The sequence below is a fragment of the Berghia stephanieae genome, chromosome 8 (assembly GCF_034508935.2).
Source record: "Berghia stephanieae isolate SIO BIC M18660-M18661 chromosome 8, UCSD_Bste_1.3, whole genome shotgun sequence".
Classification (NCBI taxonomy): Eukaryota; Metazoa; Mollusca; class Gastropoda; order Nudibranchia; family Aeolidiidae; genus Berghia; species Berghia stephanieae.
The window spans coordinates 54,433,737-54,458,736 of NC_088367.1; the positions used below are offsets into that span (position 1 = coordinate 54,433,737).

General features: G+C 34.3%; 1 protein-coding gene across 3 annotated transcripts in view; it reads left to right on the forward strand.

Moving 5' to 3' along the window:
* Positions 1-25,000, forward strand: part of LOC144977892 (uncharacterized) — a 25,846-nt gene that overhangs the window by 66 nt on the left and 780 nt on the right. The window contains exons 1-9 of one of the 3 annotated variants that reach the window (XM_078923301.1): positions 1-179; positions 2,725-2,912; positions 4,789-4,886; positions 5,195-5,359; positions 8,782-8,870; positions 13,681-13,822; positions 15,833-16,135; positions 17,502-17,813; positions 21,737-21,868. The exon at positions 1-179 is cut by the window's left edge and continues 66 nt beyond it. In XM_078923301.1, the coding sequence (XP_078779427.1) occupies positions 4,820-4,886; positions 5,195-5,359; positions 8,782-8,870; positions 13,681-13,822; positions 15,833-16,135; positions 17,502-17,813; positions 21,737-21,868 (1,210 nt within the window). In that variant the 5' untranslated portion in view covers positions 1-179; positions 2,725-2,912; positions 4,789-4,819. The remainder of the gene's footprint in view (positions 180-2,724; positions 2,913-4,788; positions 4,887-5,194; positions 5,360-8,781; positions 8,871-13,680; positions 13,823-15,832; positions 16,136-17,501; positions 17,814-21,736; positions 21,869-25,000) is intronic. The other 2 variants (XM_078923302.1, XM_078923303.1) reach the window with 2 other exon arrangements.

Genomic DNA, 25,000 nt, shown 5'->3' on the forward strand with positions numbered 1-25,000 from the left:
GTCATCTAAAGTTGTGCTGAACATCTTTTTAACACATGAAATTAATTTCTGCTTCCGTCGTCTGACCGAAGTAAAATCCTAGAATTTGTTTTGAAGAAGTAATTTACTGAATCTGCGGAGTGTATTCCAATTCATTTCGAAACGGACAAAAATTAATGCATTGCAGCACGTTTGTATTGGTACGTGTCTTATGTAGTTTGTATGGAGATGATTAGTTTGAAAAGTAACACTACAAATTTAAGCCTAGACGGATTCTTTTCTGGAGTCAACCCTAAATTAAAAGGGAGACCTTCCGAAAGTTCATAGCGCTAGCATTTCTTTCAAATTGTATTTTCACCGTGGAACTTTGTCATTTGTTTATTTATTCAATTTAGTATCATATAGAAGCATTTTAAAAACTCAAAAACAAACCTTGATAGAATTGTGAAAGTTTAAAATTTCCTAATTTGACAATTGTTTTGATCTGGACCGCCATTTTGATTTGTGAAGTATTGAAAGGCAGTGCAACGCAGTCCTCGTTTTTTTTTTCTGTTATGGTTAGTTCGAGGTCGGAGGAATTTTTTTTCTATTAGGGTTAGTCATAAGTCTTATAAAGGTGATAAAGGGTGTTTGTTTTTCCTATTAGAGTTAGTTAAAAGTACTATTTATTTTTCTTAAGGTTAGTTGAAGAAATATTTGAGTTGTTTCCCTTAGCATTAGCAGCTTTTGGAAGGCCTCCCTTTGTAATGGAAATACACTCAGAACAACGCAAAAAAAATGTCCATTACAACAATGTTAAATCAAGCCCCTAATTGCGTTCGGTTATCAGACCTGCAGAGTGCACGTCGTGGTTGCATATATATAAACGATCTCTGAAAAAATAGACAGTAAAACTATTATCTCAGCCCAGATCTGATTGAGATAATTTTAACTAATATTTTGGCATTTTAAGAGAATCTAGTTTGGGAGAACTTCCGCACGTTCCTCGAGGTAGCTTCGCTTTATTTGTTATTTTAACCGTGTATCTTTTGTCAGAAGGTTTTTCATTCAATTTGTTTATTTTTAGTAGAATTCTAAAAGCGGTGTAACAAAGCTTGGTTGATTCCTAAAAGTTTCAATTTTCCTTATACTTATATCACAATTGTTTCGGTTCTCCGCCGCCATTGTCGTTAAAATGTTGAAAGATAGTGCAGAGCAGTCCACTGTTTTTTTCATCTATTAATGCTAGTGATAGGGTTTTTTCTATTAAGGCTGGTATGGGTTTTTTTTTATTAGGGCTAGTTATATGTTTTTTTTCTATTAGGGCTAGTTATAGGTTTTTTTTTCTATTAGGGCTAGTTATAGGTTTTTTTTTCTATTAGGGCTAGTTATATGTTTTTTTTCTATTAGGGCTAGTTATAGGTTTTTTTTTCTATTAGGGCTAGTTATATGTTTTTTTTCTATTAGGGCTAGTTATATGTTTTGTTTTTCTATTAGGGCTAGTTATATGTTTTTTTCTATTAGGGCTAGTTATATGTTTTTTTTCTATTAGGGCTAGTTATATGTTTTTTTTTCTATTAGGGCTAGTTATATGTTTTTTTTCTATTAGGGCTAGTTATATGTTTTTTTTTCTATTAGGACTAGTTAAAGGGTTTTTTTCTATTAGGGCTAGTTATATGTTTTTTTTCTATTAGGACTAGTTAAATGTTTTTTCCCTGTTCTATTTGGGGCTAGTTATAGATTTTTAAAATATATTAGGACGTTACAGGTCGAATTAAAGGTCCTACAGTTTTTGTTTTTCCAAGAAAGGATAGTTAAAGGTGTTAGGTTTTATTTTTCTTTAAGGATTAGTTAACGATATACTTGGGTTGTTTTCCTTTGCTTGAGGAACATGAGGAAAACCTCCCTTTGGTTTTGCTTTCTGGTAAAAACAAAAAAACAAAACAAAATAAAAACAAACAAAAAACAAAACAAAACAAACAAAAAAAAAACGCTGCATAATGAGATTAAACCAAAGAAAGAAAGATCTGTCGATTGTAGACGTCTTCTCTTTACTTGCTTCAATTCTCGTCTTAATTGTGACCCATCGTCTCAAAACGGCATTATGTCGGGATGTATGGGACCCCGAAAAGTGAATTTAGAATTAAAATGATAAGAAATAGGATTATTCAGTTTTTGTTCCAATGTAAGGAATTGTATATTTTCTCACCCATAGCCAATTGAAATAAACCACAAGTTTTATATGTGTGGCTATACATTCAATGTTCACCAGCTAGTCAGTGTCGGCATAATGCCGCTTTGAGACGGATGGTCACAAATCTCCATCGCTTACCCATTTAAAAAAATCGAAATCCTAGTACTAGTATACATTTTGATCCAGATTTAAAGGCGCAAGGAATGATTACTTAGCTTCAAAACGTCCACTGCTTCATTAGCCACTATTACGTTTGTCGTTCTTATACATTATCTGTCATTAAAGCAATAAAAAAAGATTTGAATAATTTTTAAAACGTTCATTTGTAAGGATGTTTTTATTTCCTACCATTCCAAATATCAAAATCTAAATATAATGACCTTTGTGAGTACCATGTTCCCAAAAAGACACAAGGCAATGCTTCTTCAATTTGTAACTCTAATAGGGACGAATTCTCGTGATTCTTTTGACTATTCATAAACTATTATTAAGATATATTCCTATGCATTAATTTTAAATCGGCATGACATCTTTAAAAGAAATGTCTATGTTAGATTTATTTTTAAATATAGGGTTCAAGGATGTCGCCGCTTTGTCCTAAGACCCCAGACAAATGCGGCCCGTAACATAATAAAGAAGGACCCACAGACAGAAGTCTTCGGGCTCACATCAAAAGATGATGATGAACCAAGGAGGAGAGAAGTAGAGAAAGATATAGAGTGACAAAGTGAGTCGGCTAGACAGGACAACTTCCGTAGAGGTACACCAAAGCTTATATGAGAAGTTGATAAGACGAACATGCCACTGAATTAAACAAAAGTAATAACACAAATGTGTTAAAACAATTAAACATGTGTTACGGAACGATACAGACCATACTTACAATTACTTAAACATAAACACATAGATACATTTTCAAACAACATAGGACAACCGGTCTTCTCCATTTTCACAAACAACCTCTGGCTCTCACAACTAAAACAGAGACTGAACTGAAAATTCTGAACATCTACTCAACCACAAAGTCCGTGGGTTTAGCAAGTGACCAAAGGTCGATGAATTTGTAACTAGGTCACGATGGACGAAAACACCCCCCCCCCCCCCCCCACACACACACATACACAAACAGAAGCACCAACGGGCCGCATTGACTTTAAATTGTGTCCAAATTCGATCACACTTCTTTTGTTTGGCAATAAAAAGACATTAAGAAACAAATCAAATTTGAAATCAAACGGATGGGTATATTGATTAAAGCAATACTTATTATAGAAAAACAAAGGCAAAAGCTACATAAACTAATATTACAGTTAAAGTAAATCGAAAAAAAATAATTTATTTCGGCCGTCCCATCATTAAAACACACCCACATACTGTCCCGAATTATCATTCGAAATAAAAATATTATAGTGCTTATTCTTGTTTGAAATGATCTAAAACAAACATACGGGATGGTAATTTAAATAAATATTCATGTGCTTTTCGTCAAGTTTATCGTTTTGTAACATCACTAATTGAGACCTTAGTCTCATCACAACCAATGTGATGTTCTACGCTACAGCTAAGACTAAGTGTCAAAATGTCGACCACAATCACACCTAAAAACAAGAATTGTGTGTTTTTAAAAGATGCGATACCTTTACCACCAGGCAACCCACATAAAAACAAAATGCCATAAATAGAAATATAATTTTGTCTTAAAGTTAAAGAAAGACTCGGTTAAAATGTTATACCAACAAAAGATCCATTTGTTTTCGCTGATGTAAATTTCAAAGACAGAATTTTGCTGCCTTTAATACCATTTTTTAACTTCTTGGAGTGGTATCGGAATTAAGCTGAAACTTTTCTCTGAACGTTTGTTTGATGGCCGAAGTACAAATGGTTAGATAACCCTGTTTAAAATGTCATTATCTTCACCTTTGACGCAAACATATTTTTTTCTACCACGAATATGACGTCTTTTGCAGTACCTACCTGACATAAAAAACAAACAAATGAGAGCAAATTCATTGTTCAATACCTTGCAACCAAAATGTTGAATGCATGGCAATGTAAATGATATAAGAAAATGTTTGAACTTTAAAATCTTCTAAATAAAAGTCAAAAAGAATTTAACATATTTGATCTTTTCAAATTTATATATATATATTATATATATATATGTGTGTGTGTGTGTGTGTGTGTGTGAAGGGTTTAGTGAAAGTTATTAATTATCGGGTGACGAAAAAAAGTAAGTTATTTTTGGCCTTATACTTTAGTTAACTTGGTTTTCACTTAACAGGGTTTATACTTCGTTGGTGGTATGGTTCCCGTTTTTGTAAACCTAACTCAAAACTATCCTTTGTAAAGTGTGTCTGGCTTTGTCTCCGTCCGTTATCGATGGCGCCATCTTTTATCCCGACTGACGTGATGAGGATTTTCCCTCTCACGGGATTCTACAGGAAGTATGACGGTTTAATTGATTTCGTTGTTGGCTGAAAAAGGGTTTGGGCCCGGAACTTTCCGTTCCGTCTTGAGCGTTCTGTTTTTTTTTCTCTTTGAATCATGATATTTATTTTAGTTCAATACATTTTACAGTCCATAGCTCCGATGAGGTTAATATTCTCAACATCAATGCTGTTTTATCAAATTCACAGATTGTGTCCATAGCCAAACTCACAAAATCCAATGAATGTTATGAACATAGATTTGGTGTTCATCATTTTCTGGCGTCTAACAACATTATCAACCGCAGGTAAAGAAACGTTTTTACTTTCAAATCTGTTTTGAATCTCACTTCGTTTGATGTAGTTCATGCCCAACGTTTTTCTCCTTGTTGAGAACTGGACAGTAGACGCCCGGACAATTGTCTCTGCTTGGTCTGGGATTTAATGTATGACATCATTCACAAGATTCGACCAGGTCCCATTTCTCAGTGAATGGGACTCAACTATCCATGTTCTTATCTTTTATTTTGATTTATAGATCCAATGTCTTGACAGTGAAAACGCATCGATTCCTTCCTGTGTTTTAAACAGTTTTTGTCTTGTTTATTATCCATAGCGAATATGTGTGAAAACTGGTCTAGATATAAATCTGGGAGCTATGTGAAATACTTCAAATTTTTCTACACACCCTTGAAGTGGAAAGACGCCAGGAACAGGTGTGAACAGTACGGTGGACAACTAGTGATCGTTCGTGATGACGGAATGGTTTCTTATATCGCCGGTAAGATGAAGTTGAAGAATTATATAGAATATTTCAAAATATTAATGAACTGATGTTTCCATTAAGCTCCATTCCATGTAAATATGTCTTACCTAAATACTCAACATTTCCAATTCCATGCGACCCATTTGCTCTGGGAACTCTTAATATTCTTTTATCCTATTTCATCACAGTAATACAGATACTTATGGCTGTGTGCAAAATTTGAATACTGCCTTTCACCTTCTTGTGCTATATTCATAAAGTATTCTGAGAGTCATGGAAAACATTTTTTATTTATTTTGAAAATGAAAGCCAATTCATTTTTTCAAGAACTTTGAATTTTGTTTTGGCTTGCCAATTGATGTAAGAATACGTTCCAACTTTGACGTCATCGAACTAAACACAAAAAAAGATTGGGAAACAATTTTAAAGCAAGGTAAATAGATAGATCAAAGACAACGAGATTTAAACCAGACAGTTTTTTCCCTTAAATCTACAGTTGGCTGAACCGCCCCCCCCCCCAAAAAAAAAGAAGAAAAATTAATAAATAAATAAATAAAACACTAGAGAACGTTAATGTTTTGGCCTCCGCAGCATGACGAAATAACATATTCATACTAGATGAACATGATAATCATACGAAATAACATGTAATTGACATCAAGGGTTAGAGAATACTCCTGGGTAGAGGTCCATTTTTTCAGACATTTTCTTTAACTGGTCTTTGCAAAAAAGAAAAGAAGTGAATATCAGGAAATACGCGTTTTAGCGCATTGGCAGGACAATAGCTTCAATTACGTGCAAAACTGGATAAAAGATTAAACATCTCGGGAAATAATGCAGATAGAAGAAAGATATCACACCGTACTGGAAGCTGGGACTGCTGGATTGAAAAAAATTCATCTTAATCTTTTTTTTTAAAAAATATTTCCTTCTCAAAATTCAACATGGAATCATTAATGATAAGCACAATGTTCGAACCAGCAGCATAAGATAATAAATCAACCTCTTCGGAGACTCATATCATCATTACTTCCGTCATGCCTGTTTTCACTTCCAGGCTGCTTTATGGATTTGTCTGGGAATAATGTTGCTTTTATGTGGGAATTATAGTTTTGCCTTGGTCCTCTCTGGGATCCTTAACCAAGAGAGTGCTGCAACATGTGATATTCCTTTTATGGAGGATTATTGTTTTCCATCGTAAATCGTTTCTTTGTATGTTATTATGGGTATCGATATATCCATTGGCATTAGAGTCCTTCCTTCATAAATGGGATCATGCCCTTGTGCCCAGCAGATGCACTTTTTGTGGCCTCAAACCCCTACCACCACAAAGTCGTTTAGCGCTCCATGATTTATGTCGCATCAATAGGGGAAGAGCACTGGAAACTTGGAGATGATCAATGGAGAGAGAGATGACATCCTTCGGTTGGACCTGGGGTGAGGTCCGGAAGCTGGCAGAAGACAGAAGTCACTGGCGCTCCTTACTATCGAACTCATGTGTTTATGAAACACCACAGATGAGTAAGTAAGTAAGTAAGTAAGTAAGTAAGTAAGTAAGTAAGTAAGTAAGTAAGTAAGTAAGTAAGTAAGTAAGTAAGTAAGTAAGTATTTTCAAAACGACATCAGATCTTTGCCGTAAAAATCTACAATAATTATAACTTTTTCCATAGCAATAATATGGCCGCCATGAGTGTAAAGTGTGTATAAATTCGTCATATGCCTTTATACTTTCAATTGAAGAAAATCAGGACGAACCGTCAGTATATTACAATTGGAACATGTAAAACATTGGTTGTATCCCTCATTTTTTTCGAAACTAGATTATTGTAACTCCCTGCTTGTCAACTTGCCTCAGGCTTCTATAATACAATTACAACTACTGCAAAACAGTGCAGCAAGATTAGTTTTTGGCAAACGAAAATTTGTTCATGCAACCCCTTTGTTGGCCTCTCTCCACTGGTTGCCTATTGAAAAGCGCACATATTACACAGCAGCGTGTCTTGTTTATAAGTATAAGTGTTTGACTGGTATAGCACAGATCACGTGGTCATGTGTAAATTTGAAAATTACAATTTAAGATCATGTAATGACCAAACGAAAATTTCGGAAAAAAAATCAAGAACAAATTTTGGTGATAGATCGTTTGCTTGTTTCGGCCCCAAGATTTGGAATGAACTACCACGTGAGGGAGTGTGTTTACCTGCCTTTAAAAAGAATCTCAAGACACATCTTTACTGTATATGCTTTTATTGACACTATGAATCCTTGATTTGGCTATGAATTCATTTTGAAAAAAATGCGTATTATTATTATTATTATTATTATTATTATTATTATTATTATTATTATTATTATTATTATTATTATTATTATTATTATTATTATTATTATTATTTAGCAATACATAGACTTTAAGAGACATACCAGATACGAAATAAATCATATGAAATAATTGATAAAGTCAACACTTCGTTTAATAAAAACCGAGGGCGGAAAGTCAGTCCAAAAAAAAATTATAGGTTGATTAAAAAAAAGGCTTTATTTATGTTCCATCATTATATCATGCCCATTAACCGACCTGAGATATCAATTGAAATTACAATATACATCGTGTTTATTATTCTTTTAAACTGTCTAAAATATAAATACTTTATATCTTAATAAAATATTCATGTGATTTTCATGACCTTTATTCTGTTTTGTCATATAATTGAGATATCATTCTCATTTCAATTGGTATGCTGTTAAAAACTACAACGAGGTGTAAAACATCCGATAACACTCAAAACTGAAAAGAAAGATTTGGTGGGATTTTTAAAATGCGACATCTTGGCCATCAAACAACCCTCATCAAAACAAATCGATACAAATAGAGATAAAATGTTTGTCTTTCAGACAGATTCGATTTATAATTTATATCAATGATAAATCGGGCTCTTTACCTGCTGTAATGATTTAAACAGGCATTTTTCTACTTTTAATGTCCATTTGTTATAAGTGGTATAGGAATAAATTGGAAACATCCTATTTACGACGATACCAATTTTTGTTCGGTAAGATTTTTGATAGACGAGGAATATATGGTTGAATGACCAGGTTTTAAAATTGTCATTTTCTGGAAGCTTATCACGCAATATATATATATATATATATAATATATAATATATATATATATATATATTATATATATATATATATATATATGTTATATATATATATATATATATAATATATATATATATATATGTATATATATATATATATATATATATATATATATATATATATATATATATATATATATATATATATACATAGGGTCTTTTTTCTGCCACAAAAAATACGTCAATTGTGTTACCTCTTAGTACCCTTGTCTTTCGTACATCTAAATATTTTACTTATATTATCCCCAATATTGAAACCTATATTCCCTACAGAAATAATGTGGAAACGCAGTTATTACCTCTACTGGTTGGGATTGTATGTAAAAGATTTAAAATATCATTTGGTGGATGGAACTATTCTGGTACGTGATTCATTGATTAAGAAACAAAGTTAGACTAGAAAACTGAGTTTATAGTTTGAGTGATATCAATTTCAATTGCTCAAAACGGCTCAAATAGTATCCCCAGCTGAACACATAAGTACGAATGGAATACATAGTATGTAAAAAAGTATTTTAATTAGGTACCACAAGAGACAATTTATAAATATTTTAATGGCTTTTTTCTCACTATATTCATAAAGCATTCTGATAGTCATGGAAACACTTTTTAAGCTTTGAAAATCCAAACATAAGTAATTCATTGTTGCTTCATGGTGTTCGAATTTTTAACGCGCAACTGTGATTTAAATTCAATACTATTTTTTAAATATACACACACACACGTTAGGCCTAGAGGCCAGAGGTATTGTCTATCTCAATTTATCAAATTAATATATAAAGTGTCGCTATTGGTTCTTGGTTGTATATTTTTTACAATTTTGTGCATATATATATATATATATATATATATATATATATATATATATATATATATATATACATTGTCGGCATAGATTCTCAACTTTGTGCTTATACATTCTTATGCATGCCACGTCTGTAAACGAATTTCCATTTTTAATGAAAAAAGTATATATATTATTATTTATTATTATTATTATTATTATTATTATTATTATTATTATTATTATTATTATTATTATTATTTATTATTATTATTATTTTATTATTAATATTATTATTATTATTATTATTATTATTATTATTATTATTATTATTATTATTTAATTTTTTAAAATTATTATTATTAATATTATTATTATTTTTACTATTAAAGAGGCGAATGTCATAACGAGTGTCATAAATACGAGCAAATTCATTTTTCAAGAACTTAGAATGTTTTTGCTTGCGTAATGATGTTAGAAAATGTTCCACTAAAAAGATATATCATACTTGTGAAACACAATTTAAAGCACAGTGACTAGGCTAATAAAATATAACAAGATTTGAACTAGAAACAAATTGTTTCCTAAATCTACAGTCTCCAGCATGACGAAATAGCATATTGATCATACAAAATGACATGTAATTCACGTTAACGGGTAAAGAGTACTCCACGGAAGAGGTCCAATTTTTTCCATACATTTTGTTTTTCAAATGGTCTTTGAAAAATAAAGAAGTGAACATCAGGAAACACGTAATTTTGCATGTTGGCAAAAATATAGCCAGAATCACGAGCAAAATGCATAAAAGATTAAATATCTCTCGAAATAATGCAGATAGAAGAAAAATATTACACATTATAGGAAACCGGACCTGCTGAATTCAAAAATCATCTTAACATTCTTAGTAAAATCAATATTTCCTTCTCAAAATTCAGCACGAAATAATGAATGATAAGCACAATGTTCGAACCAGCAACATAAGATAATAAATCAACCTCTTAAGAAACCCCTATAATCCCAAGACATCATGTTTTTACTTCCGCAACGTCTGTTTTCACTTCCATGCTGCGTTATGGACTTGTCTGGTAATTATATTGCTTGGTTTTGCCTTGGCCCTCTCTGGGATCCTCAACCGAAATGGTGCAGTAAAATGTATTATTTCATTTATGGAGATGATTGTTCCACTGTAAATTGTCACTTTGTATGTCATTATGGGGATCGATATATCCGTTGACATAAGAGTGCTTTCCTTTTATAAGGGATTATGCGCTTGTGCCTAACAGGTGTGTCTTTTGTGCCCTCAACCACTTACCACCCCAAAGTCTTTTAGCGCGTTAAGGTCTAAGCCACGAGACTGTATCCTGATTTCTGTGTTACTGAATGAACTGCTACACTTTAGATAGGATGTCATCTGAAATAAAGTACTTTCCGCAACACACACACACACCCCCTAAAGACCTAGACATCCGATTATTTATGATTAACTCCATTTGCTTGAGAGGCGAGTATAATATGAACTGGTGTATCGCAAATCTCACCAAAACCAAAACTTAAAAAAAAAAGATTTGTTTATTTGCTTCTTTTCTCATCTTAAATGATCTTCTGTCCTGATGGTTCCAGTCCAATACGTTCTTTGTTACAGTGGAGTTATTATTTCTAGGAGTGTGGCTAATCCACCCCATTTTCTTCCTCCTGTTTCCTCTCCAACTGGTTGCTGCTGTTATTTTCCATACTTCTTTGTTCTAAATCCAGTCTATCCATTTTATTTTTAGTAGCTTACGCATGCAACTGTTTACGAGAATATGTATCCTCCTTATGCATGCCTGAGATTTATTCCAAGTTTCACATCCATATAGTAGGACTGACTTCAAGTTTGAGCTATCTAAACTCTGTTCAAAGATGTGAATGCAGCCTGTGTCTTTCCAATCCGTGCTTGAAACTCTCCTTTCGTGCCTCCATCGTTGTCTACTATATTTCTGAGATAGCAGAAAGTATCTATATCTTCAAGTTCCTCATCTTCTACTTTGACCTTTTTCCTTTATCGCGTACATATCCGTAAGACCTTTGATTTTGCAGTGTGAATTCTCAAACCAATGGATTCCGAGAGGCTGTTTAGAATTGGTGTTTTTCGCATGCATCTGGAGCAAGATCATCTGCAAAATCCACACCATCCAAATGTGTCCAAGGGGTCGACTGTATGCCATTTCTTCGTCGTTTTTGGTGATTTCCTTCATTAGCCAATCAATGGCAAGGATGAAAAGGAATGATGAAAGCAAGCATCACTGCTTGACACCAGTCTTAATTTCAAAGCTGTCAGTAAGCTGATCTTTGAGTACAATCCTACAACTTGACCCTTCATACATTACCAACTTTTCAGGGATTCCATAATGTGCCAAAATGTTCAACGATGTTGCTCTGTCCATACTGTCGAAAGCCTTCTCGTAATCCATGGAGTAAAATATCAATATGAACATAGCACAGATCTATGCCCCAATAAATGACGGTACAGATGAGGACAAAGATGCACTTTATAGTCATTGGTAAGTTGACAAGGAAGGACATCAACATATTGATAGGAGATGGTGTGACAGAGAATCACTTTTGTATCCCTTGAAGATTCAGACGTCCATAAGACAATGTGATAGTACGGAGAAGGGTAGATGTTGGATAAGACCACCAGCTGCTATTGGCAAAACCTAAGCTCCGACTCAGAAAGCATGGGACCAGATCACACACAAGAATAACATTCCAGGTGAATGCACCAGATGGTGAAAAGAATGAGGAGTTCAAACTGCAATTGATTAACATATACAAAGTCACATTGGACAAAGATCAAGGAAGTCTACATAACAACTTGTCACGAGGTTTTGGGTGTAAAGATCATAAATAATGGACAAAACAATCACATTGAAGCTGATTGACAAGAAGAAAACAAGGAAGGAAGAAGTGAATGTAAAGAACGCCATGATAATCTTTTCTCCGTGTTGTTCCCATCCTCTCAGGTCAACTTGCTTAGAATTATTCCTATCCCCTGTGTATGAATCCCGTCCCCTCTCCCTGCATATACACTCTTCCGCCCAGACTTGATGTGTTTCTGTCCGGATTGTATCCAGTGGGTTTCGCTTACTATAACTCTATGTAGCATCTATGTTCTCATCTCTACCACAACTTGAGAGCTTTTTACTGCTTCATATATGGTGCGAACGTGGCAATTCGAAGCTGATTGGCAAAGACGTCATCGGGTCAGTAGTCTCTTAGGCTTTGTCTTTTGTCCGTCATGAATTCTGTCATTGCAGAAACTGTTAGCCAAGCTAAAAAAGGATTTGATTTGTCCGTCTGTGTTCTGCAACAATTTGAGGTTTACGAAAGGGGTGTTAACTCTTCGACAACCCCCAAATTGGTGGACCAGGTGACTCAAAAAAAAAAAAAAAAAACAGGGGGGGGGGAATCACACCATTAGTCACCTTTTACGACATGATGGCTTGGAGTTGGGCTATTCTTCCATCCTTTCCGTTGAGGAATTCCGGATACCACAAGGGGGCCTCTTTAATTAGAAGAATTTAAGAAACCCACAATCACTAATTTTGTTGTAATTTTTTCTTTTTGCATCAACGTGAATGATTTTTAATATCAAAACACAGAACAATAGCAAATGCTGTTATATCTATGTTTGGATATATAATAATCTAAATTATGTGGAACTTATACCATGTATGTTTGCCATGCACATGACAATTTTCAAAATATCACTATTAATATTAAGCTCAACTCCAAAAATTTCTAATTCTACATGATTTCCGTAACTTAGCGAACAGGGCTAGCTTTAGAGATCATCACATGAAAATAATAGGAAGTCCAGGGTGTATGCATGTTTGTTCATATTGAAAGTAAGTAGTTCAGAAGACTTTTTAAATCACTTAATGACGAGATTTTAATTTTTTTTCAATTGGAATATATGGAAATATAGATGTAAAGTGAGAACGCAGAAAACACAGTCCCACGTGGATGTTTTTCATTCATTGCAGGGATAAAATAACCCTGATGCACTTCATGAACTTAAATATATTGTGTCAACAAATTATGCATTCAAATGCATAAAATATTTTAAGATTGATAATATAATGCAGGGTATCACATAGATTGAAGGAAAAATATATTTACCAATCAATAAATTTTATCCTATGAATAGTTCTCGATTGAATTTTAATAAGCTATTAAATGTAAACCGTGCAACAACATATGTTAAATTTAGCTTGATAGCGATTTCTTTCCGACTCTAGTGCTCTTTTAAATTTTAAAAACACATGAGATATTTCTTGCTTTTTCATATGTCATTACAGCAACGGAACCCGTCTTAAGGTATTTTTGCATTTCAAACTATTTCTCAGGAAGACGGTGATTATCAAAAGTGGGGAAGGAATGCCCGCCCAAGAGCAAATCTATGCGGTGCAACTAAGTGGAAAACAACCAGAGATCTTTGGGTTACAGAGGGCTGCAATATGAGAAGGAACTTTCTCTGTGAAGCTGCTGGTGAGCAGAAAAATTCATTGCATTTCCATTGTAGGACATGTTTGGAAGCAATTAATCATTCTCATAGATCTGTCTTTAATATACCAAGTCAGGAGTGTTAAACATGTGGCAACAGCGCTCATTGGGAATCTTAAGTATGGAGAGAAGGAAATCGGCGTTACGCAGCTCTTTTCATTGTCTTAAGCCAGATATTTTTATAAGTAAAGTCCTAATTAAATTGTATTAAAATTAATTTTTTAGGATTGCAAATTGTTTTGTCTCTTGGTAAGTTTTATCCGCCTGGTGGATGTTATGAGTTTTTAAACTAAACACATAGCATCGAAATTGTGTTTGTTTTGAAATAAGCCCCGAAGTGGCGGGAGAATCTATTGTCTTTGTATTTTTTAAAAAAAATATATAAATTGTCAGTTACTTGGTGGGGCTCCTGACCTCCCATAGTGGGCAGGGAGGTACATACTGTGTCTTCTATCCCCCTATCTGGGTGGGGCTCCTGACCTCCCATAGTGGGCAGGGAGGTACATACTGTGTCTTCTATCCCCCTATCTGGGTGGGGCTCCTGACCTCCCATAGCGGGCAGGGAGGTACATACTGTGTCTTCTATCCCCCTATCTGGGTGGGGCTCCTGACCTTCCATAGTGGGCATGGAGGTACATACTGTGTCTTCTATCCCCCTATCTGGGTGGGGCTCCTGACCTCCCATAGCGGGCAGGGAGGTACATACTGTGTCTTCTATCCCCCTATCTGGGTGGGGCTCCTGACTTCCCATAGCGGGCAGGGGGGTACATACTGTGTCTTCTATCCCCTTATATATGTTTCCCAACATGCTTTCTGTCTTTGTCTTGGAATGAGACTACTTGGTTTTCACCTGGCCCTGGCCGGAGTCCTGACTAGGAGGGAAACAGTCAAATGCATAGGTATTGTTTTGTGAGATGATATTTTTTTCTTTGTAAATCATCTCTCTTTTATGTATTATTATGTTTGTTATTTTGATTGTATAATGTAAGCATTTGAGTGTATTCCTTTTTGTTGGAATTTTGTGCTTGTGTCCGGATGAGACTTATAGGTGATCTCAAACTAAGTACATTGGTGGTATGCTCTTGGAATCTACACCTGATCCCTACTTGTTCCCAGTTCCCCTTTTCTTACTTTCTCTTGGGTGCTTTAATTGTAATTCTAGAACTTGTTACTACCCCATTTTCTTTCTTTTTACTGGCGCTGATATAACCTAAATGTGTTGCAAGCGCCGTAAAACTCTTAAAAACAAAAAAAATCATAAATTGGCAGTTCGTTCTAGTAAAGAAGCAACACTGAATGATAACATTAATCATGTAATCAAATTAATAACGTTGGTTTTGATGAGATTTGCGTCTAAAGTGTGTCAACTTTAGCGTTAAAAGCTCCATCTATCAATATAAGTGCTGCTTTTATTGCCCTATTTTATTAATAGTTTCGTTGAGATTTTTGTAAAACCGTTTTATGTCTTCCTGGAATTTTTCCGCTATCCATTGTTGGTGCGTAAACACTAATGTCGAAAACCGTTGTTTCTTCGTTGGGTTAGGTGATATGCCCCTTGTAGTTGTAACCCACATACAGTCTGATGCCTTTCAACATTAATTGATTGCATATTTCCATTTATCATTAATAAATTGTATTGTATAAGATAAAGACCAATGGAACTTATAAGCAATCCACATTTTCCCATTTTTGACCGAAAAATGTTACTTCCAATACCGATCAAATAGGGTGAACCTCAAATAGTTTTTCTTTTTAAAAATTTGTATCTGAGACTTCAAAGTAGTGAATATTCTTTACTAAATATGTCTCGGGTTTTTAGACTTTTGGGTTATTTAACCTATCGATATTGGAAGCAATAGTTTTCTGGTTATATATGTTGCAAGTGCCGTAAAACCATTAAAAACATAAAAACATTTTCTAGATAAAATGTAAAACAGGCTCTGTCAATGCATGTCATGGTACATAGTTATGTTTTATGATTACTTTATTTCTTAGTACCTTGCAGCTCCCGACCTGCTATGATTGTCAACAGTGACGATAAAGTATTATACGACAAGGATATCTATTTGAGAATGGAACAGAATGTTGTCATCCAATGTTTTGCAAGTGGCTATACAGCCAATGTAACTGGGGTAAAACTCTCTTGCACATGGACCATGAATAGTGTATCAAGTGTGAGAAATGCAATATCAATGGCTGTCTTCATAGATGTATTCAGTCATGGAGGGAGTTGCGAATGTCAGTCCTTTCTAACAAAAGGATTATCAGAGAAGTCAACTATCAAGATCAATTTTATAAGTAAGTTTTGGTAAGTCCTAAAACATAATATTAAATTCTTGAACTTTTATGTAGCGCAATACCCTCTGTAAGGGCTCAAATCACTTTGCAAAAGGCCCGAACAAAATATATAGGACGAGACACAATGCCCATAAGCCGTTATTAATTTTTTTCTCCTGACAGAGACAACACTATTATCGGTCATAATATACTTTGTTACACGTGCAGGACTTGCCGTCAAAATCATCCCGATTAGCCGAATTTCCATTCAGGAGAACACACACACACACACACACCTTTACACACACACAGACACACACATATAAGCAATGAGAGCACCCTACAACAATGTCACTACACATCAACACTAATCACCACTAAACCAACAACACAACGGAAGTAAGGAAACAAGAGTGTAAACATCAATCTCAAAGAGAATACATTTTTTTCTGTGGACATTATGCCAACTGACGACGTGGACGAAAGCCACAGAAACATATGTTTGGGCCACATATAAGTGAGTGATACAATTTATATATTTTATATATTTATATATATATATATATATATATATATATATATATATATATATATATATATATATATATATGTGTGTGTGTGTGTGTGTGTGTGTGTGTGTGTATACATTGTCGCCATAGATTCTCAACTTTGTGTTTATACATTTTCATGCAAACGAATTTCAATTTTTTTGATCAATAAAGTATATTATTATTATTATTATTATTATTATTATTATTATTATTATTATTATTATTATTATATTAATTATTATTATTATTATTATTGTTATTATTATTATTATTATTATTATTATTATTATTATTATTATTATTATTATTATTATTATTATTATTATTATTATCATTATTACTATTATTGTTGGAACCATTAATAACGATCAAATTATTTCAGAGAAGAATATGTGGCCAGCCGACTCAAAACGTTATTATGTCAGAGTGATATCAATGCTACACATATCCTCTAAAATAAATGTATATGTGGATATGTTTATTTGTTTTAGTGAAGAGAACGAATATAGTTATGTATAGTGGATAAAGCCAAATTTTAAAATTTTAAATCTCTGATCATTTCAACTTTATAATCCATTGGGAAGAATCAAATGTGTCTTTTTATTTTACTATTCATTAAAAAGTATAATGTTAGTAAACAGAAACTAAAATTGTTTTCTTTGCTTCCTATGCATCCATTTAAAAGTTCACGTTTTGTCACGGGCAATGAATAGAAAACTATTGCGAACCGCCTATGCATTACATACTTTGTATCAAATTATAGGATTATATAATATGCGACTCAACCTGTACTGATTTCTTTTCACGTGTGTAATCATTTTTTTTTACCATTTTAGCCAGACCTGAATTTGCAGGTACTGATGCTAATAATAAAAGCTTTACATACAAGACTGGTCATCAACTTGTCCGCCCATTTGACATATATGCAAATCCCACTCCCACGGACTTTCATCTTACTTTGAATGGGTCTGAAGCGACTGTGGGCAGCTACAATTGCACCATCGAGCCATTGGATAGACCATTATTCAGCAGAGTGAAAATATTCATGTATCTATTATCACCAAACCAGAGCGGCACGTACATCATGACGGTAGCGAATGGTATAGGAAAGGCGCTGGAGTATCGTTTCTCCTTACATGTTTTTGAAGGTAGGCTGATATGGTGTCGTGTCCGTTATGGAAGATCTAAGTCGTTTCATCTTACTAAGATATTATTTTTTATTTTGCTTAGTTAAAAGTTGTCAAATATCTATATTTATGTGCCTTTTTTCTTGATATTTTTTTTTACTTATTGTTTCGATTATTGTTTGTTGCATATCCATACAATACCATACCAGGAGGGTTATTGATTACTTTTACTTCAGTATGGGTATGCATACTATTTCTTCACACTGACCTCAAGGCTACACTGTTGCCCTAAATTTTGTCGTATCATTATCATTATCATCATTCTCTCTCTCTCTCTCTCTCTCTCTCTCTCTCTCTCTCTCTCTCTCTTTTCCTTTTTTCCCCCTCTTTCTCACAATCTATCTCTCAATGTTGAAGGAAAAAGTCTTCGTTCAGCTAACGGATATGCATAAAGGGTGCGAGAAAAATTTCGGAAAAAAGTATGACTCTGTTTCAATTCAAAGCAAGAATTAGAAACATTCAACGATATTTAGATGATACTTGCTAAGTTTTAACTTAAAATCAAAATCTTTAATGGGTTAAAGAACTGGGGGGATTATTTTGATACTTTTGGTGATAGACACCACTGAGGATTGAACCTGGGAATTTGAGATGTGGTAAACAGTGAAGTATAAATTGGGAACTATTTGATGAGATACATGTAGAGAGTAAAACCAGGATTGTTTTGTGACTGAAGTAGGTGGGCATCAATGGAAAGTGTATCCTGGTCTGCATTAGTGGACACCAGTGGGCAGTGAATCCGAGTCTATGGTATGTAAACATAAGTGGGAAATGATCATGGCCTGTGGGATGTGGACACCTGTGAGGAGTCAACCCGAGACAATGAAATGTAAATACAAGTAGAGTATGTTATCTTGTCGTTAATGCAACTCCGTGCACCGAAGACAATCGCGACTGTGAGTGTGACGAGGTCAAACGGACATGCCTAGGATTTTACTTTGATTTTATTGATTTTTGTGCATGGGATGTAGACTCAAGTGAGGAGTGACTCGCAAGAGGTGGACACTAGTGAGGACTGAAATATTGAAATTTGAGTTAGAAATCAGTGGGGAGTGAACCCAGGAGTGCAGGATGTTTCATTCGACATTCGTCGAGAGTGTACCCGCGGGACTGAGTGATGTGGACACTAAGGGAGAGTGAGTCATGGATTATGGGATATAGACATGAGTGGTGAGTGAGCACGATAGTGTGCGAGGAGTGAACTGGACACATGTGGGGAGTGAACCCTGGACTGCAAGGTGTGGATACTCCCGGTTAGTGAACTCGGTACCAGTGAATGTGGACCCGAGTGGGGATTGAACTCATCACTAAGTGAGGTGGACACCAGCGGGGAACAGGTCTGTGACTATGGGAAGTTGACATTATTCGAGAGAGAGAGAGTGAATCCAGGACTATGAGAGGTGGCCACTCAAGGCAAGTGTACTCGGGACTACAATATCTAGACCCCAGTGGTGAATGAAGCCACTGGACAATGCAAGGTTGGGGTTGGGAGTGAATCTATGTCTACGGTAAGATGTTAAAACCAATAAGATGTGAACCTGAAACTATGGAAAGTGACCACCAATGGAAAATTGAACCTGGGACTCTGAGATGGACATTAGTGGATAGTGAATCCAAGGCTCTGTTGGATGTGGATACTAGTGGAGAGTTTGCCCGCTGGACTGTGTGAGGTGGACACCAATGGGGAATAATTTGAGGTGGACAACAGTTGGAAGTAAATCTGTGACTACAGCAGGATGTGAACACCAATAAGGAGTGAGGCTAAGACTATCAGAAGTGAACAGCGATGGTAAAAATTGAACCTGGGACTGTGAGATGAACACTAGCGGAGAATGAACCCCAGATTCTGAGGTAGTGAGGAGTGGGAGTGGACCCTCTGCATTGTGGGATGTATAGGGAGCGAACCCAATACAATGGGATATGGACATCAGTGGTAAGTTATTCTAAGATGTGTTAGGTGGGAACCAGGATGTGAGTCCAGGACTATGGAAAGTGGACATTGGTGTTGAGTGATCCTGGATTGTGCAAGCAGAATACATATGGGGAGTAAACCTGGAACTTCAAAATGTGCATACAAATGGGAATGAGCCTGGAATGTGTGAGATGTGCACCCAAGGGAAGGAACCTGAAACTGTGTGGTTGATTCTAATGGTGAGTGAATTCGGGAATGCGTGATATGGACGACAATGGGGAGTGAATCTGTGGGACTATGGGAGGAGTACACCAGATGGAACTGAGACTGGGACTGTAAGGTGGACATGGATATGGAGTGAGTCTGGAACTAGGAGAGGTGTGAAATAACTTTGGAGAATGTAGTCTTTTAACAAATTAAAGAAAGGTTGCACGCTGTTTAGACTTTTTCAGGTGATAAAAATTTGACCCAGCTGGAATGAGTACTGGACAGATTGCCAGTAAAAAAAAACATGGCGGCCATGTTGTTGCTATGCCAAAATGATTGTTTTGACCTTGTTATAACAGTAGTAGATTATTACGGTCGAAAGAGTGATGTTGTTTTTAAAACAATTGCATAGGAATACCCACTACTTGTAGTTTATATTTATTTTGTTTTGAAGTATCTAACACATAAATTGTGATGGTACTTTAATATAATATTAATGTGATTTCCGTGAACTCTATTATTTTTGTCAATAATTTGAGATCTCTTTCTCATGGCAATTTGTGTGCTGTTACAAACAACAGTGAGGTGTAAAAAAATCCGATAACACTCAACAACGCTGAAAACAAGGATTTGGTGTGTTTTTTTTTTAATGCGATACCTCGGCCATTAAACAACACTCATTAAACCACATTGGTACAGATAGAGATAAGATGTTTGTCTTTTAAACAGATTCGGTTCAAAGTTTATATCAATAATATGTCGGGATTTTTCGCTGCTGTAAAGTTTTAAAACGGCATTTTTCTGCCTTTAACCCTCACTTTACCAGTCATTTTCAGAATTTTCCCCAAAACTTCACACCCACTCAACACAACAAACAGACATTTCTTACTCAAACAGAAAAGCAACAAGCACATTCTATATATAATATTGTTTGGCAATATGAGCTCTATTACAGGATGCCAAGTTTTTATAGCTATAGCAAAAAGAAATCAAATCTGGATGAGAAAAGTGAGGGTTACATCGTAACAAATGTGACGATTTTCCAATATGTGGTAAGGAGAGGGTTAATGCCAATTTTTTATTGTTGAAGTGGTATAGGAATAAATCTGAAATATTCCTCTTTAATACGATAACAAATTTAGCTCTGTACGTTTTTTGATGGCCGAGGTATCAATGCTTGAATGACCCGATTTAAAATTAGTCTCGACGCGTGACGGAAAATATATAGGTTTTTCTTTCTGCCACAAATATGACGTTTATTATTATTATTATTATTATTATTATTATTATTATTATTATTATTATTATTATTATTATTATTATTATTATTATCATATTATTATTATTATTATTATTATTTATTATTATTATTATTATTATTATTATTATTATTATTATTATTATATTATTATTTATTATATTATTATTATTATTATTATTATTATTATTATTATTATTATTATTATATTATTATTATATATTATTATTATTATTATTATTATTATTATTATTATCTATTATTATTATTATTATTATTATTATTATTATTATTATTATTATTATTATTATTATTATTATTATTACTATTATTATTATTATTATTATTATTATTATTATTATTATTATTGTTGTTTGCATTGTTTTATTATTGATTTTACTTATTGCGATTTGTTGATTGGAAATATTATATTCATGTAGTATAAGCTATATTGCCAATTGCCTAAATATAAACGTTTGAATCTTGAATCATATTATACCATCTCAGATAAAAAGTTGATTCCCCCGGATGAATCGCCCCACACTCGAGGAACTCATCTCGGCTACTATCTGGTCACGTTTGGCTTCTCAATCATATCCGTTTTACTCTTCGTGACCATCACATGGGCTCTCTGGAGAGGTAAGCAATGAAATTATAAATTTAATTAAATCAAAATTGAGCTTTATATAGCGCAATATCCACTAAATGTGCTCAAAGCGCTTTACAAGGGGTCCCTGGTCAACAGCAACATTTAACATGTAGGACGGGACATTCCGCCTGTTAGGCGATATTACAATTTTTCGGACAAAGACAACGCTGTTAACGGCCAGGTACTTATTTTACACCTCAGTACGGTGAGAGAATGTGAGTAAAGAGCCTTTTTCAAGGACTCGACTATGCGCCGAGAGCGAGGCTCGAACCCAGGACCTTCCGATCCGAAAGCGAGTGTCATACCACAAGACCACATAGCCGCAAGCATTAAAAAAAGTAAATGCATACTCCATTTTTTCATTATTATTAATTTTTTTAAATACAGAAAGTAAAAAAAAAATAATCCACTAGAAAAACTCGAGTTTTTATACAGTAATAAGCAAAAATTAATATAACAACTTTAAAAACGAATGCAGTGCCAAACACGGAACATTTCGGGCTAAAACCCTTCTTCAGCCAACAAACAAAAAACAATGAAAACATAAATACATTATTGAAAACACCAGATTGAAGGCAAAGAAGTGATCGGCATATCTTTTCTTTATAGATTGAACGAAGTTGACGTCACTCAGGTCTTTGTTATTGGTTTTTGCCATCCATGTTTATGAGTAATTATAACTAAACTGTACTAATCAGACTATAAACGTTCAAGAATCCACATTTTTGTGTGTTGGTCCGTTATGTTTGCGGTTGGCGATGTTGTCAGTTTCATAGCCAGGTGCAGAGCATAAATAAAAATCTTTAAATGTAAACAAAAAGAACAGTTCACTCAATTTGGCACCTCTTAGAAGCACAGTGAACACTTCTTTTCATTTTCATTCCAATATTTTTATACAGAATAGATGCTGTGCGCTTGGCTAGAAACTGACAACATTGCCATCTGAGAATTATAGTATTTGCAGAGCAAATGTGCTTTATTGCTCTTCAAATTCAGCATTGCGAATCAAAATTCGCCATAGAGAGAGAACATGCGGCATAAGGAATTCTAATGTGCAAGTTGTGAATAGTTGACGTTGCAAAATTCATTCATCATTTGTAAGTGACGTAAAATTGTAGTCTAATTTTGGAACGGGAATTCCATTGTGTGCACCAAGGAAAGAAAATACGGCATTGCAAATTCAATGTCGGCAAGAAGTAAATAATAATATTTATTGCTATCAAGTTTCTTTCCAGACAAAAAAAAAAAAAAAGAAATGAAAAAACATGCCTGCTTTGTATTTTGATTCTTAAAACTTCACTGCCCTTGTCCAGTGACTAAACTTTTGTTTATTAAATGCCATACATGCTTGTAAAGTGTCTTACTAACAGTAACAGTAACATAAATTAAAAATGCCTCTTGGGTTACTGATCAGCCATATTCTCACAGTAAAAGGTCTGGAATGAAGCGGTTGATTTGCATTGTGATTTTGAGAACAGTGCAAAATGGGCAAAAATGACCAGGGAAAAATAGCAGGTGGTAAAATTAATTCTCAACAAATGTTGTTTATTTTTGAGGGTATATATCCGTTTGTTTTATTTTGTTTTTCTTTTTTTTTTTTGTTTCTTTTTTTCTGAGGCGGGGGGAAGGGGGGGGGGGGGAAGAAGAGGAATTAGGTGAAGAAAAAAAAGCAGAAGAAAAAATTACATGTATAACCGGCATTATACGTCCCCATCTCAGCATTTAATCTAACTTATTCGAATGATTAATTCAAGAAGCAACCAAGAACAGTACATAACACAGATTGAATCATAACTGGTTACTTTACAAAAAAAATATTCAAACAGTTTCACATATCATAGATACCATCCATGGCAAACAGACAGGAAGAGACTGCATCCGCCTGAAGGCGGCATGCATCGCTAGTGACTGTTCCCTGCTCTGCCAGTGAACAAGACTTGCCATTCTTTCCCAGTGTTTTTATGTAAGACGACAATGGCAAATTTCTGCTAAATAATATTTTATAACGTTTTTTTTTCATAAGCTGAAAGCGTTTTCACAAATGTTCAGAAAGGAGGAGTATGATGCTAAAATATGATCATCCAATTTTCCGTCAAAGGAATGTTTGGGACACTCCGATGTGTTGGTGCATTGTCAAATATGAATTGTACTGAGTCTGTTCCATGTTCTCTTCTTACATCTTGTAGGAAATTGGTAAATCTTTCATGAGTCATGGCAACTTCCAGTAATTCATAGTAAATAAATCCACGCCAGCTATAAGACTGCAAACATCACGTGATGTTTTCCTCATAGGTCGGCGGCCAATGACAAGACGGAAATCCCAAGAAACTCTTTGAAAAACGCCCCTTGTTTACTGCAACCTGCATTAACTATGTCGCAAATTGATATCAAGATAATGAGAGTTATTCCAATGTTTTGGTACGTCTTCAAGTTTTTTTTAGGGTCAGCAGTATTTCATTACCATGTTGCTTACTGCCCTGCATCTTAACATTAGGGTCTGTTGGGATAGAGTAGAGTCATATCCAAAGGGTAGCAAGAAATTGCTATTGTCTCGTTACATGCTATAAAAACTATTTGGGTCTCCCACCATTCGAATATTGAAGAAAGAGAGGCTAGTTTAATCAATTAAATAAAGTAGTTCAGGGTCTTGATAACGTAAAATACAATGCTTTAGGAATGCTTTTTCCATTTCCATTCACGCCTGGAGATAAATTCAAAATATTTATTTCAAGATACTCAACTTCAATTAGGAAGAATACATTTATATTCCGTACTGCCAAAACATGAAACAATCTGAAATTTAAAACTAAAAATCCTACAGATACTATTGAATTTACAAATGCCCTTGATTGATAGGGAACTCTCTGCATTGAAATATATAATATATGACTGACTATTCATAATATGTTAATAATACAAACGGATGTTTTTGTTTGTTTTTGTTTTTCATTTTCTTACACACTGCTTTCTATTTCTCCCCTTTTGATATTATTTTTATCTCCAAGAAAATGCAATGCGTTATGTCCAATATATTGTGACGTATGTTTTCAGGGCATTTAAGGAACACTTGGTCCATTTAAAAACCCTGTTGCTGATATGATATGATAAATAAAATATGAAAG